Here is a 13,623-nt window from a genome sequence, read left to right on the forward strand (position 1 = left end):
AGCTCTCCCGCAGCTCCAAAACTGGTTTAACATCCCCACATCCCCCTATCCTGGACGGAGCAGGTCCAAGCTCACTGCTATAAGCTTCTGGAGTCAGTTGGAAAGAATCACCTGTCCAGAATTTTTCCATTTCTCAGCTGAACATGAATATTATGTACCAGCCTTGGTTAAAAGCAGAAGCTTGCTACTGAAATAAGCTGCTGCGGATTTAACCGGCGACAGAGACAGCTCTTGAATATAATTGTGTTAGGCTGGAAAACAGTCTCCATTTTACCAATTCCTGATAAATAAATGACCAAGGCAGCTGCAGCAGCAAAGCACAGGGGGTGGGCACCTGCCTTTTTAACTCGCCCTTCCCGGGACATGTAGGAGACGCTTGCCAGAGGGCTGCAAGACTGAGCGTGGAGTGTGAAGCCTTCCAGAAGCAGCTGCTGGAGGTAACCCAAGTAGTGGCTAATGAGGATGTTCAGTGTACTGCAAATACAGCTGTAGCATTATCTATGTGGTATACTGGCGGTGAAACACAATCTTCCATGCTCTTTCATTGACAAGGCATCCTGCAGAGCATGTTCCTGGCATTTACAAGTGGCCTATGGCTCCTGGAAACACATTTCTTCCCTCAGCTGTGGGACAGCTACACGCTCCTACACAGCACTGCCTCTCACCTTCCCCACACACACCCCATTTTCACCCCTTCCCTATTTGTGCAGGCTGTGCATGCTTCTATGACATACCAAGGAGATTAGTAGAGAAACCATCCATACCAACTAATGATAACTAATTGTTCCCCTTAATTGTTCTGTTTCCATCACGCAGGAAAATAATTGCAGAGCGCTGGGACTTCGGGATTTACATGAGACATGCAGCTTCCATACACCAAGCACTAATTCTTCCACTTCTTCAGTTGTCATGCAGTTTTCTGGCAGCAACTCATTTCCTGTGAGCTACTGTTTCAAGAAAAGCAATAAAGTAAAACAGCAATTTGGACTACGGGATGACACATCACCATCTCAAACTCTTTTGTCTTTCTTCCTGACAGACTAAAATAAGCTGGAGAAGCAAAAGCAAGTCCAAATAAATGAATGAAACCCCAGACCCTTGAAGGAATGGAAGGTCAGACACGCATGATACAAAGCCAACGCATCCCATAGAGAAAGATTACTTTTAATGACAATTCAAATACAGAGATCACTGGAGAAACTTATTTTGGTCAAGGATAATAAATGTGTTTAAAGCATGATTATAAAAAAAAATGAAATGCTTAACATTAATCTGTACAACACATCATCTCTGGAAAGATTGCTTTTCCTTCCCTAAAATTAAGAAAACCACGGTCTGTGCCTCCAGTGGGGGAAAAGGCACCACAGTCGTGTTTCACTGGTAGGTTTGAGTGCGAGAACAAAGTAAGCACCAGATGGACAGGCATGGCTAGGGTACATCACAACTAGACTCTGCCACAACAGTCGCACTGTTGAGATGGACTATTTCGCTGGCAGGAATTATTTCTCTTTTTGAAAGTTTTCATTTGCCCTTTGCGTCAAATTGCAACAGGTAAAACTGACTCTGAAACTGTTTTGACAAAGTTACAATTGCAATCTGGCAAATTATCCCCACATTAATCATGGATGCACAAAGGCTTAGAGGAGTCCAACAGTTCTGCTTTTCAAAAATGAATCAGCTACCCCCAAGAGTGTCCCTTGATCCCTCTGTAAAGCATTCCGTATATCATTACCTTCTTAGAGTGATTAGTGAGCATCAACTCAAAAGGCAGCAGGCCTGAATTGCTTTGCAAGTGACTTCTTTCTCCTGTCATTTCAAGAACTGAGCACATCAGTGCCAGCTCTGCAGGCTGAGCCCCTCCCTGAACCACAAGCCTAAGGGGTGGTGCAGCTGCATGGGAAGCAGAAAGCACTGTCAACATGCAGCCGTGCTGACGTTCATAACATCCAGGGAATAACAAAAATACAAAACGTGACTCAGACTTTGCACTGAAGATGCAACGGCTGCAGTTTGAGGTCATGGAGAAAAAGAATGAGGGTGGGTTCTCAGGCTGGAAAATTTCATCCGTTTGGCAAAACTTTCTGTGAACAGCCTACCCAGCACAACAGTTGCAGCACAATAGTTTTCCTTTTCTAGGGAATACCAGTTCCAAGTCCTGCCTAGCTCTGTCTCTACCAGCCTCAGGGTGCTATTAGATGAACTGAGCCCTGGCTGTTAGCTCCAAGAGCTGATGCAGGTATACTCCCAAAAGAGCAGTTTTACCAGGAGAGGTCGGGGGCTGAGGCTGCCCAGGAGCTGTGTCCACTGCAGCACACCATGTGAGCAGCGTGACAGCACCACGTGTTCTCTCTGAACATCCGAGGGGACCTCAGAGCAGATGGCATCCCAAGGACCATGGCTCAGCAGAAAAAAATCACAAGAAACAGAGCGGCCATCATGGTGTGGGATGGCACTCTACGTGGCACTCTACTCTAGCACATGCCATTGACGTGATTTTAGCAAAAAGTACTTGTGAGGCTTCAGAGGTTCACAGTGTGAGGCCTGTTTGTAATTACAGTCCACACCATCACTGGTATGCCTGTGGATTTACTGAGAGGCTGCAGCCACAGTCAGTCCGTAACCTCCCTGACAGCTGTGGTCCCTAAGCACATGCAAGTTGAGACAGCAGGGCTGCAGGTGGGGGAGCGCACCCATCTCCCCTTTTCCCTGAGCAGATGGATTGGATGACGTCTCAGTGCACCAAAGCACATTGTTCCTCACATAGCTAGTTTTTGTGAGACAGTTCAGATGAATTAAACCACATCTGTGACCACTGGGTCATGCCTTAGCATGGAAATTTCAGGTTACCAGGACAAGTAAATAGATTCTATATCCATAATATAGAAAATGCTTTCTTGAGTAGAAATAAAGCTTGCAATCTTGTTCAAAGATCATTTTTCTCTCTTCACACTGTATTTCAGACTGTGTGGAGACAACTTGTTTAAACAAGGGAGTCTACTTTTTCTATCAAAAGTATTAACTACTGTCTGCTTCCCACTTGAAAAATCACTTAAGGAAGAGGGCGTTTTCTTTTGCAATGGCAGTAGAGGATATATGTAGTGGCTGTCCCCTAAAACATTAACATCCTGTCAACTCCAGCAAACATTCTGATCCTCATCTTCCCACAAAGTCCACAGGGTATCTACTTACCTTAAGCAAAAATGGATTGCAGTTAGAAAGATGGGGATTTTAACAAAGCACAATCTTCCCTACTCTGCATTATCCAGTCCCTAGAGACATTTAAAATAGATTAAAAAAAAAAAAAAGAGCAAATGCAGCTAGTGTACTCAAGAGGAACTTTGGGATCTAAGACAACACATCTGTCTGAGAACATATCCTACTGCAAGCAGTTTGCTTCCCCATTTGGCACCAGAATCTCTGCTGGCCAAAAAACTCACCGCTCCTTTCCCAGTCCTACAGGACCACCTAGCCATTTCCTTTTCCTGCCTCCAGTTAGGTGCACAGACTGTCTGTACACAATCCCACCTGAAAAGGTAATGCTGCTCCAGTCAAATTCAGTAATAAGTCACTCCTGCAGAACTGTGGCAAAAATTGTCTCTTCTACCAATTGCTCAGAGGGTTGGCAGGTCAAAACACGCAGCTCCATGAAACTAAGCAGATTATCATATGAGAAAGACAGGCAGGACTGCAAGTCTTGACAGAATAACCTGTGTGCTGGAACGGTAGTTCATAATAAAACACAGAACTCAGAAATAAAACACTGAATGTATTAGTTGCATTTTTGAAAGCATCTGAAAGACAAACACTATTGCTTCCTGTTATTCTGAGGTTACTGGTCTAGTATATCACCATCTCTTTCCAAAAAGCATCTAAGAGGCACTTCCTTCTCCTTGTACTTTGTGGATAGTGCCGTTCGTATGTACCAACCTGGCAGTTAACTCTCTGGAAGATCAGCACAGCAGCATGTGGAAGGGGCATACATGATAGGGCACAAGCTAAAGTGATAAGTGATTAAGACAACTTCTGACAGGAGAATCAACCTACTGGGTGCCTGCCTTTGTTGGGGGCAAACCAGGTTACAGGCTTTTTGGGAGCAGACTAAAATAACCATTCCTTGGCCAGAAACCACGGAGTTCAGCAAGTCACAATGAACCTTCCAGCACATCTCTCTCAGCTTCAAACCTCTCTCGAACACTTCAGGATTTTATTTCCCAATGCTCTTCTAGCAAACAGAAATGTAAACGTAGTCCCCATTTCAGAGTGACTTCAAAAAACAAAGGCAACTACACAAATCATCATCACCAATGAGGAAGAGGACAGTTACTTCAAAATCCCCGTTGGTGATCAGTCTCTCAAGGCGGAGTAAAAACACTTGGGACCAGACCCCCTCCTACACAACTGGCAGCGTACTGAGGACTTTCAGGGAGCCCAGGAATAGGCTTTGTGGCTCAGTTTTGTAGCTGGAAGTGCTACTGCTGGACTGCCTAGGTGTGACATGAAGGGACACATGCTCACCATCTCAGGCAAGTCCTGGAAATGTAGTGGAATGAACAAGTCATTATGAGGAAAGCCAAAGGAGGTATGAGAACATGAGAGAATTATCAGATTAGCCATGTCCTTCTCATTTCTCTAATAACACGTGAAATATCTAGTAAAATACCCAGCATTGCTGAAAAGGCACCACAGTTGCAGTTAAATACAACTACTTGAACTTGGATATCCAAGCTCAAGGAAAAATAGGAGGAGTGTATTCCAGGGCTGCTCTTAAAAAAGCAAAAGTATCGTATAAAAACACTTCCCTGTACAGTGGCATTAAAATGAGGAACATTAACAACTTCGTCTTGCTTCAGCTAGTATTATTTTCATCATAGCTACTGGAAACCACCAATGGCTGCTCTACATCAGCCCTAAAAGCAGTAGAAGGAAGTTCCCTGATGGTGCAAGACTGCAGAACATTCCTGGCTCTGGGCATCTCCAAACACTTTGCAGAGAGGAAAATATTGTTCCTCTATAACAGAAATGAGTTTTGCAGAATACACCAAGAGAGAACCATGTTGTTTGCCTGGTTATTCGAGACCCTCCACATTTCCAGAGGGGAGAGATTCCAAAGCTGCCTGCTATGAAGAACTCTTCTCTTTTTTGTATTTCTGGTAAGCATCCAGTATCTCTGTGACAACACTTGGATCATCAAGTGTGGTGATATCTCCCATGTTACTTGACTGCTCATTGACTACTTTCCTCAGCAGTCTTCTCATGATCTTCCCAGATCGGGTTTTAGGAAGACGTTTCACCACCTGCAGAGAAGAGAAAGACAGACCTATATCAGAACCTAGGTCTTGCTGGAAATCAAAACGAAATCTGGCTGAACAATCCTAAGCCTGTCACTACCCCATGGCTACAGCTCCTTTGAGACTCCTGGGAACTACTAAACCATTGAGCACATTAGTTTTTGTCCAAGGAAAGGAATGTTGCTAGCATCGATCCCTTCTGCTATAAAATGTATTCTTATCTCAGTGGACTTTGTTCTTCATTTGCTCATTGCTGTGTAACTCCAGGGTGGGTGCTGCAGGAGACACAGATATTTGGAGACTCAGGCCCTGAATAAGCTGTTAACTGCTGAACTAGAAAGTTAGTTATGCTTGAAAACTCAGGCACTGATGACGACACAAATATCAGCACATTACCAAAACAGACAGTCATAACCTCACTTACAGGCTGGGAACATAAAAACACACAATACTGCATGCCAGCCACAGGGTCTCCCACTCCAGTGGTAACTCCTGTCTGCTGATGCTGCCTGATCATAAGTCAGCCTACACAGCTTCCTTCATAACCAGACGTGTCAAATACCTTTGCTATGCTTCCTGCAAAGGACTTAACAGCAGATGCCTGCTCCTGTTGCATTTTATTACCTGTATCTTGGCATCCGTCTTCCCAGCGTGTGCCTAAAACAGAGCCCCTCAAAGAAGTGGTCTGGTCACTGCCTCCAAGCAGAGAGTGAAATGATGCAGACAGGCCCTGGGGGGGCACCTTTATGCACTCCCTCCAACCACACAACAGGAGCGGCTGAAAGGTGAGCAGGCTTGAAACAGAGCCCTAAGTTCAGCAGTGCCCTCAGGGCCAGGCTGAATAGCTGTCAGAATCATGCAGAAGAAACAGCCACTGCTTTGGGGTCGATGATAATTATCAATGCAAAACAACTGTTCAGTAGAAAGTGTCACTCTGCCCGTTGGTGACAATTGAGGTTGTGGCCTTTTTCTACAGTTTGGTGGGATTTTATCCCTCTAATGGAAGGTATCCCTGCCCATGGCAGGGGGGCTGGAACTAGATGATCCCAGTTACAGTCCCAGTTAGTCTCCCACTTACCAGAATGTGGTCAGGCACAGCATACTTTGCTATCTTGGTAGCTACTATGGTTTTGAGCTCTTCTTTGACATGGTCTATATCAGCTGCCTGCTCCCTTAGAACTATGAAAGCAAAGGCACCTGGAAGAAAAATGAGCAAAATGGAATGAAATATGAATACTTCGCAATAGATTCTGGCTGGCAAAACTACCAAGAGCACAAACGCTCATTTGAATGCCAAGGTAGGCTTCAGATCAGTCCTAGGTGCAATCTAGGGACTGACAAAAAAGACATTGATCCTTTTTACAAAAGCAGTCAAGACTCCAGCCCCCAAAACTATGGCCCAGCCTTGTCTTAGTGTCCACTCACCAGACTGGTCTGAGTGACAATGACAACACAGATGACCAAAGTGTCACTGGGATCTAAAGCTGGCCAACACGAATCAGCTGTTGCCATTCTCTTCAAAGGACTTCTCTGAACACAATCCTTTCTGATGAAGCTCTACTCCATATGTAAACGATATGTGTGAAAACAGCTAAGGCAACAATACCTGAAACCAGCAGTTATTAATAACATGCAGTTATTTTCACGCCTGCCGTTGCCTCTTAGGGCTGTACTGCCAGTCAGCCTAAGGGCAACTGGCTCATGTTCCCTAGACATCACTTAGCACAGAGCTGAGGTTAGAAATTAAGCAGTGTATAAATGTGTCATGTCAAGATGCTGCTTTTCACATACCTTCTCCTTTGATTTCGTGTGGATACCCAATCACAGCCGTCTCAGGGACCTCAGGATGATCAGCCTTCACAAAAAGTAAAACAAAAATACTCAGAGAATAACAACTGCTTCAAGCCCTGCAGCATTTGTGCCAGCTGCTCTTGCTTATCTGCAGTATCTTGCCATCCCTCTGAGCTATTTCTCACTCTCCCTTGGCAGATTCTGTTGTACGCACAATAGGAAAGGTGGATTCCACCTTCCCACTGCATGGTTGGCTGGTGGCCACAGCCATACATTTGCATACACACACACACACGCGCGCAAAAACTGGGAGAGGAACTAGATCCTATTTCCATGATCAGAAATCCACGCAGACAAAAAATTTACACAGGAGAAAGTAGAATCCTGTGTGCCATGTAAACACAGGTCAGGTTTATCAAATATTATATTTAAGTGCTGTCTGAAGGCAAGGAACATAATACAGAAATAAATATCCAGGTCAAGCTTGGAAGATAAATGCTTTGAGTACTTTTTCTTTTCAATTCCCTGAGCTAATACTACTTTCTCTTAAAATGACATGCTATCTTTGCAGCTGACATGAATCAAGGCTGCTTCAACACTGCTGAATTCTCAGCCATACGCAGATAGCTCAGATGTGCATGAACCACAGATTTGGGAAGGAAAGGTTAGGTGTTAGCAGAAGGGAAGAAGTGAACAGGAGAGCCAATCCGTTATGGAGACACCACCAGCATCCAAAACTACAACTGCAACAGAACAATGCCACTGAGAGAAAACAGCTCTGACAATTAAGCTGCAAGGACTACTTATGCTGTGCCTCCTCTCTCACTTCCTCTTATTAAGGAGACCACAAATGGGGACCGATTCCTCTTTCACATTTGCTATTCATTATGCATCAGGCTGTATGTAAGCAGAGTCAGAGGTTCAAAGGCAATACTGCCACCTCACACAAATCAGACCCTGCATTTGTTTAAACTCTTTTGGCTTCTTTCAAGGGCTACCCTGCCTCACAGGTACGTGCTGTTATGGGACCTCTACCTGGCCGGAGCTTACCATTGCATCTTCTATCTCTGCCGTCCCAAGCCTGTGTCCACTGATGTTAATGACATCATCCATGCGCCCTGTTATCTGGTAGTAGCCTTCCTTGGTCCTGTAAGCACCATCCCCAGTGAAATAGTAACCTACCAGAAAGACACGGTTAATTAGCAACAAGAAGCGTGACAGCCTGTTGTTTTGGGCTCTGATGCAGAGCAGACTGTGCTCTAGGACAGTGAGCAGGGTGGGGTGGATCAGGCAGTTTGCAGGGACTCCTACGCTTATAGCTGAGTGACCAGCCTCACGTCATTTCCCACCTCCCTCTGCCATCCCCAACCTTTGGCTGCTCTCTCTGGGCTCTGCTGGCTCCTAGAAAGCACCTGGACAGCACCAAGACAACAGAGCTCATCTCTCTGCCAGGACAGGCAGAATCATTGTAGGCAATCAGCAGCAAGCAGTGGCTCACGTCCCTGAAGTAAAACTGAGCCCAGCAACACAACACAGCGACGCTCTGCTGGATTTACAAAACCAAGGCGGGTTCTCAGCTCTCCCTCGGCTTTACACGCCTACAGATGCACAGCAACTGAGCAGTCAGGCCTAATGCATACAGCCCTAACATAAAAGCATTTCACATGACATCTGCCATCATGCCATAGGCTGCTGGTTAAATTGAGGGCTGCTGCTAGCTACACCTCAGTGTTCCTGGGAAACTACCGCTGATCACCTGAAAGTGAACAGTTCTGTTACATTTTGTATGTGAGAATGCTGCCAGTATTTTTAATCACTTATATTGGGTCTGATGCAAAGACATTTTCCCTTCCTGCCTAACAAAAACTTAGATCCCAGATAACGGTTCCTTTCCAACACATGACCATGACAGAAACACTGCCACCAGGTTAGCTGGAAAAAAAAAATATATATATATATATAAAATATAAAAAATAAAAATAAAAAACAAGATAGGCATAGAGTTTGGACAGTCTAAAATTTGTGGTGGAGAATGAAAAAGACCCAGTGGTTCCAAGAAACTGCAGTGTCACTGAAGACACAACTAGTTACAAAGGTTGTATTGGCTCTTCACCAAAGCCACGTCCACAACTGATTGTTCTGTGGTGCTTCTGCACAGCAGCAAGCAGCTAGTGATGTCATTTCTGAAGTTAGCTTTCGCCAGGACCCACTGTTGTCCAGTTCATGGACTTTCAGTCATGCTTCCTGCCTTTCCAAATCAATTATCTATTGATAGAAGCTGTCAACATATGTGAAGTATCACCAGGATTTCAGACGTAGACATGCAATAAATAACAAGGGAATATGGGCTTGTTCAATTTCCTTCATTCTTATTTTCCACCCCGTTTTGCACAACTTGCAGGATAGTCTCCCTGATTCTTCTCTACCTTGTTTCAGTTGCTCCTCTGAGTGAAGACAGTGGTCTTCTCCAATCCCCCACAAAGTGTTTTCCCTGCCACTTCTAGTTACTTGCCAGATACAACTTGACCATGTTTAAAAAAGGACAAATGTAACAGCCTGTGACAGCCAGGGTGAGATTGAGCGATGCAGGAGGTACTTTCCCATCCTACATGCTTATTTCCAAATGAGATAAAAATGGCCCCAAAGAAAGGGAAGCCTGAATTTTTAATCTAGGCACTAACTTCTTCTACATTCCTTTTTGATACTTAGCAAGGTCAACACCATCTAGGACCCTTACTATATGCTTGCAAAATGTGATACACCAAATTCCAGCAACCCTCAAGATTTAGCTGGTAGAGAAATATTACAAAATGCTGCTGAAAATATTCAGCATGCTTATACTGTAGTGCAAACTGCATTCCCTTGGCACTCTCCTTACCTGGATATGCTTTGAAATAGGTATCAACAAATCGCTGGTGATCTCCGTAGATTGTTCTTGCCATGCCAGGCCATGGCTGGGCAATGCAGAGCGCACCAGACACATCATTGCCTTTTACAACCTTTCCCTGCAGATTCAAGCAAAGGAACGATGATCAGGAGAGCAAAACAGGAATAATAAGTGCCTTTGAGTCATTGATATGTCATGAATCACCCTGTTGTTCAGTACAGACTGCCAGCAGAAGGCCACACAAGGAGAAAATGAATCCACTAGCAGAACTACTGCACACAATCTCTGTCATGCCTTCCTCACCCCTTGAAGCCAGCAGAAAACACGATTTTAAGTCTAAAAGAAAAGTGAGGCCTGTGATTCCCCAGAGGACAAGGCTGGAAAAGATAACAGCAAAGATGTGCCAGGCAGCCAAAGGAAGCGTGGGATGGGCCTAGCAGGGAAGTGCCTGGACTCCTGCCTTCCACTTTCATTTTTATTAACTGCCACATTCCCCTGTTAGGCTGTATATGAAGGAGATTACATCCTTTACTGAGCACTGGAGCACAGATGGGGATTGCTCAGCACACCTTCACAGACCAGCATCATTTCTCTCACAGACAGGCACAGCTGCAGGGCCTCATGCCTTACATTTCCCTTGGAAAACTGTCAGTCCCACTGCCTGCTCCAGTCTTGCTACATCACTAGATGCTGCACGCGCTGTTCCAACCATTCAGCTCCCTGGTTTCCAGCAGCTGTGTGACTTCTGACTGCTCTAATAAACTGAGGCAGCAGATCTTAATCAGAAGCACTGTAAGACCATGGAAGTGGAGCTGAAAATGCAGACACCCCAAATCTGCAGACAGCTTGGAATGCCCAGTTGGAAATCTGCATGGACATTTGAGGTATAGTCCAATATATAAATTGCCCTTCTATTTTAATGGAAGAACGAACATCCTCCCAGATCCCGTTCCTCTTCCATCAGAAAGGTGATTAAGGAAGAAACAAGCAGTAACTTCTTTTTTGGGCACCCGGCACAGCGTCTACTCACATTCTCATCCATCAGCACGGGGAAAATCCCAAAGAAGGGTCTCATGGCCATAGCTGGAACGATCTCAGCTTTCTCCTCTGAAGGCCGTGGGGCAATGCAGATGCCACCGGTTTCTGAAAGAATGATGAAAAATAAAATATTTGGGATCCATCCAGTGCTGGATGAAAGCAAACGTCAGCTTTTCTTTGTTAAAGGGAATACAGAAGCCACCTTGCAAGTAAAATCCACTGAGGAGAACCTATGCAACTCCAAGTAGCATAGCTATCAGAAAGCTGCACAGACTTGATAAACCAAGAGTTCTTCACAAATACAAGAAAGGCTCGAACACAGAAAAGAGTCTGGCAAGCCAGGATGTCACCACCACCACCAAGGCCTATTCTGTCTGCAAGGCATACTCCAGCAGGTGGAGAGCTGCAGGCAGGCCCCACCATTGCTGAGCTCAGATCAAAAGCTGCTCTTGCTCCCTCTTTGGGTGGTTCCTTGTTCAGTGCTGGCTGGATAAATGACGTGCCCTCTGCGTATGCTGGTGACAAACCAGACTGCGGTCAAGCAGCCTCAGGGGAAGAGCGGTGGCTCCCCACACCACAGAGCATCAAGACCACTGACATCCAGCTCAGCTCTTCGCAGGCTCAGAGAAGAGCACTGCAAGGGCTACAGCACTGCCTCTGCACCAGGCCTGTGGACCCTGCAGTGGCAGACACAACGTATGTGTTCAACACCCTTCCCGTGGTCCCAGCCGTGGCAAATCCATCAGGCACAATGCAATGCCCATTGATTCAGTCCACGTGCTCTCCTCCCAGAATGTGGCCCTAAAGTCGGCTCACGTATAAAGCCATTCCTCCAGCTACCAACCAGCAATGAATACAGGGAGCTCTAATGCTTACATCCACCCGTGCAGGTTTTTCCTCGCATTAACAGTGCTGCTTGGCAGCAGGGGCAGTACTCATCAGCCCCATTTCCTAGCCTAGTAGTGATTTTACAGGGAAAGTGTACGCATGGCAGAGGATTTATTTCCCTGTGCTTTTTTTACAGCTGTCTAAGGTTAGTATAAAAAGCATTTCAGGAGTCTGAATTACTGTTATTACAGGGTATGAGAATAACCCATCCCTCACAGGCAGGTTGAGATTATCTTCTATTCAAAATTGAACCTTTTAATCATCCTTTTTCATTCCTGCTGGGATGAGCATTAAATCAGATTCCAACCTTAATAAGATCTATTCTAAAAGTAATTCAAAAACCACAAGAGAGAAACAAAAACACAGGAACATTAGGCTTTAAAAAATATAGCTCTAGAAATAAAGATATGTTCTGCCACTCTGAGAGTGCTGTGGTCCAGTATCTTTGCTGAGGTTGTGGAAACTGAAACCAGGGTTTGGAAAGGCTGAATGTGACCCTGAATTTGTATCCAGTTACCTTGACGTGGCTATGAGGAAGGGTCTCTTTGAGGAACCCCATGCTTCAGACCTGCAGAAAGTAGTTTCAGATGTGGCTTACGTGTAAAATTATTTCAAATTTCATTGATGGATCTGCATCCACATCACATGCTTCTGTCCATTGTGAAAGGGTCACCTTGATTTTTTTCAAATTTGAAAAAAGAAAAAAGAACCCTAGGCATGTGCTGTTCTGTATTTGCACAGACAAAATCTGTGTCAGAGGAGGGAACCAGATTACAATGATGGTTGATTTTCCTAAGTCAGTATTCATTCTGAAGATAGCACTGCGAGATATGTTTCAACATGTGTTTTGCCACACCCTATACAACCTGAAACCAGCTGCACATAAAGCAGTAAAGTCACACTTCAGAGGCAGCTGTGTGGTGATAAGGGTGCTTTAAAAATTATTTGAATGGCAAAGACCTGTCTTAAACTGGTTAAAAAGTACAGATTTAGCAACTGACAGACAGATGGCAGCTAGAAAGGCTTCTAGACTCTGTCCTGCTTTCTGAACTCTGTCTTCTCAGAGGCAGAGCTGACAAGTTAAAAGCTGTGCTTCCATGTTACCTGTTCCAATCCTGTCATAGTGCAAAGCCACCCAGACCTTAAAAAAGAACAGCAGAGTCTGAGCAGGGCAGGCGATGCACTGAAACAGGTTCCCTTCTGTGGGCAAATCACCTCCAGCAGCAGGGTGCAGCACACACTGCCTGTTACCTTCTTCTTTGTGACAAACTGGACCAACTGTCTGACTGCTCCAGGAAGGAATCCAGCTCTGAAACACCAACCCAGTCTAAACCATTGCAACACGATGCCAATGTAAGAATCCAACAACAGAAGCTTCCAGGACCTACCCAGAGATGCCTCTCAAAAACAGATTTTGTTCACAGCTGCATACAACAGCTGTACTTTATGTATATATATAACAGCAAAAATACCTAATGTCACTGTGAATAACTACACCTGAAACTCTATTACTTATTATTTGACTCTATTACTGTCAATCACAGCACTTCCTAATATTTAACACTGAGAGCCATAGAAATTTTCTTTCTCTCCCATCTGCACATACCACGCTACTTAAATTGCCTCTCGCAATTGCTATCTCACTCATTTGCTCATCCAAAGGCATTCAAGTGGATCCTTAAATCACCATTTGTTCATCTTTATGCCTACCAGGCTTTATTAGCTGGCAAC

At 44.8% G+C, this 13,623-nt stretch overlaps 1 protein-coding gene and 1 long non-coding RNA gene across 3 annotated transcripts in view; one reads left to right on the top strand and one right to left on the bottom strand.

The window, feature by feature from the left end:
• Positions 1-32: 32 nt before the first annotated feature.
• LOC310896371 lies at positions 33-3,325 on the top strand. Its single transcript, XR_014581442.1, has 2 exons — positions 33-437; positions 817-3,325. It is a non-coding gene; the product is annotated as an uncharacterized lncRNA (long non-coding RNA).
• The window catches only part of ACSS1 (acyl-CoA synthetase short chain family member 1), a 39,406-nt gene continuing 26,931 nt past the window's right edge, over positions 1,149-13,623 (bottom strand). For both annotated transcript variants that reach the window (XM_083828561.1, XM_083828562.1), the window contains 6 exons: positions 10,997-11,109; positions 9,958-10,084; positions 8,130-8,257; positions 7,080-7,143; positions 6,367-6,485; positions 1,149-5,294 (listed from right to left, as the gene is read on the bottom strand). In XM_083828561.1, coding sequence (XP_083684687.1) covers positions 5,118-5,294; positions 6,367-6,485; positions 7,080-7,143; positions 8,130-8,257; positions 9,958-10,084; positions 10,997-11,109 — 728 coding nt within the window. In that variant the 3' untranslated portion in view covers positions 1,149-5,117. The remainder of the gene's footprint in view (positions 5,295-6,366; positions 6,486-7,079; positions 7,144-8,129; positions 8,258-9,957; positions 10,085-10,996; positions 11,110-13,623) is intronic.

The sequence above is a fragment of the Anser anser genome (genome assembly GCF_964211835.1).
Source record: "Anser anser genome assembly, chromosome: 3".
NCBI classification, from domain to species: domain Eukaryota; kingdom Metazoa; phylum Chordata; class Aves; order Anseriformes; family Anatidae; genus Anser; species Anser anser.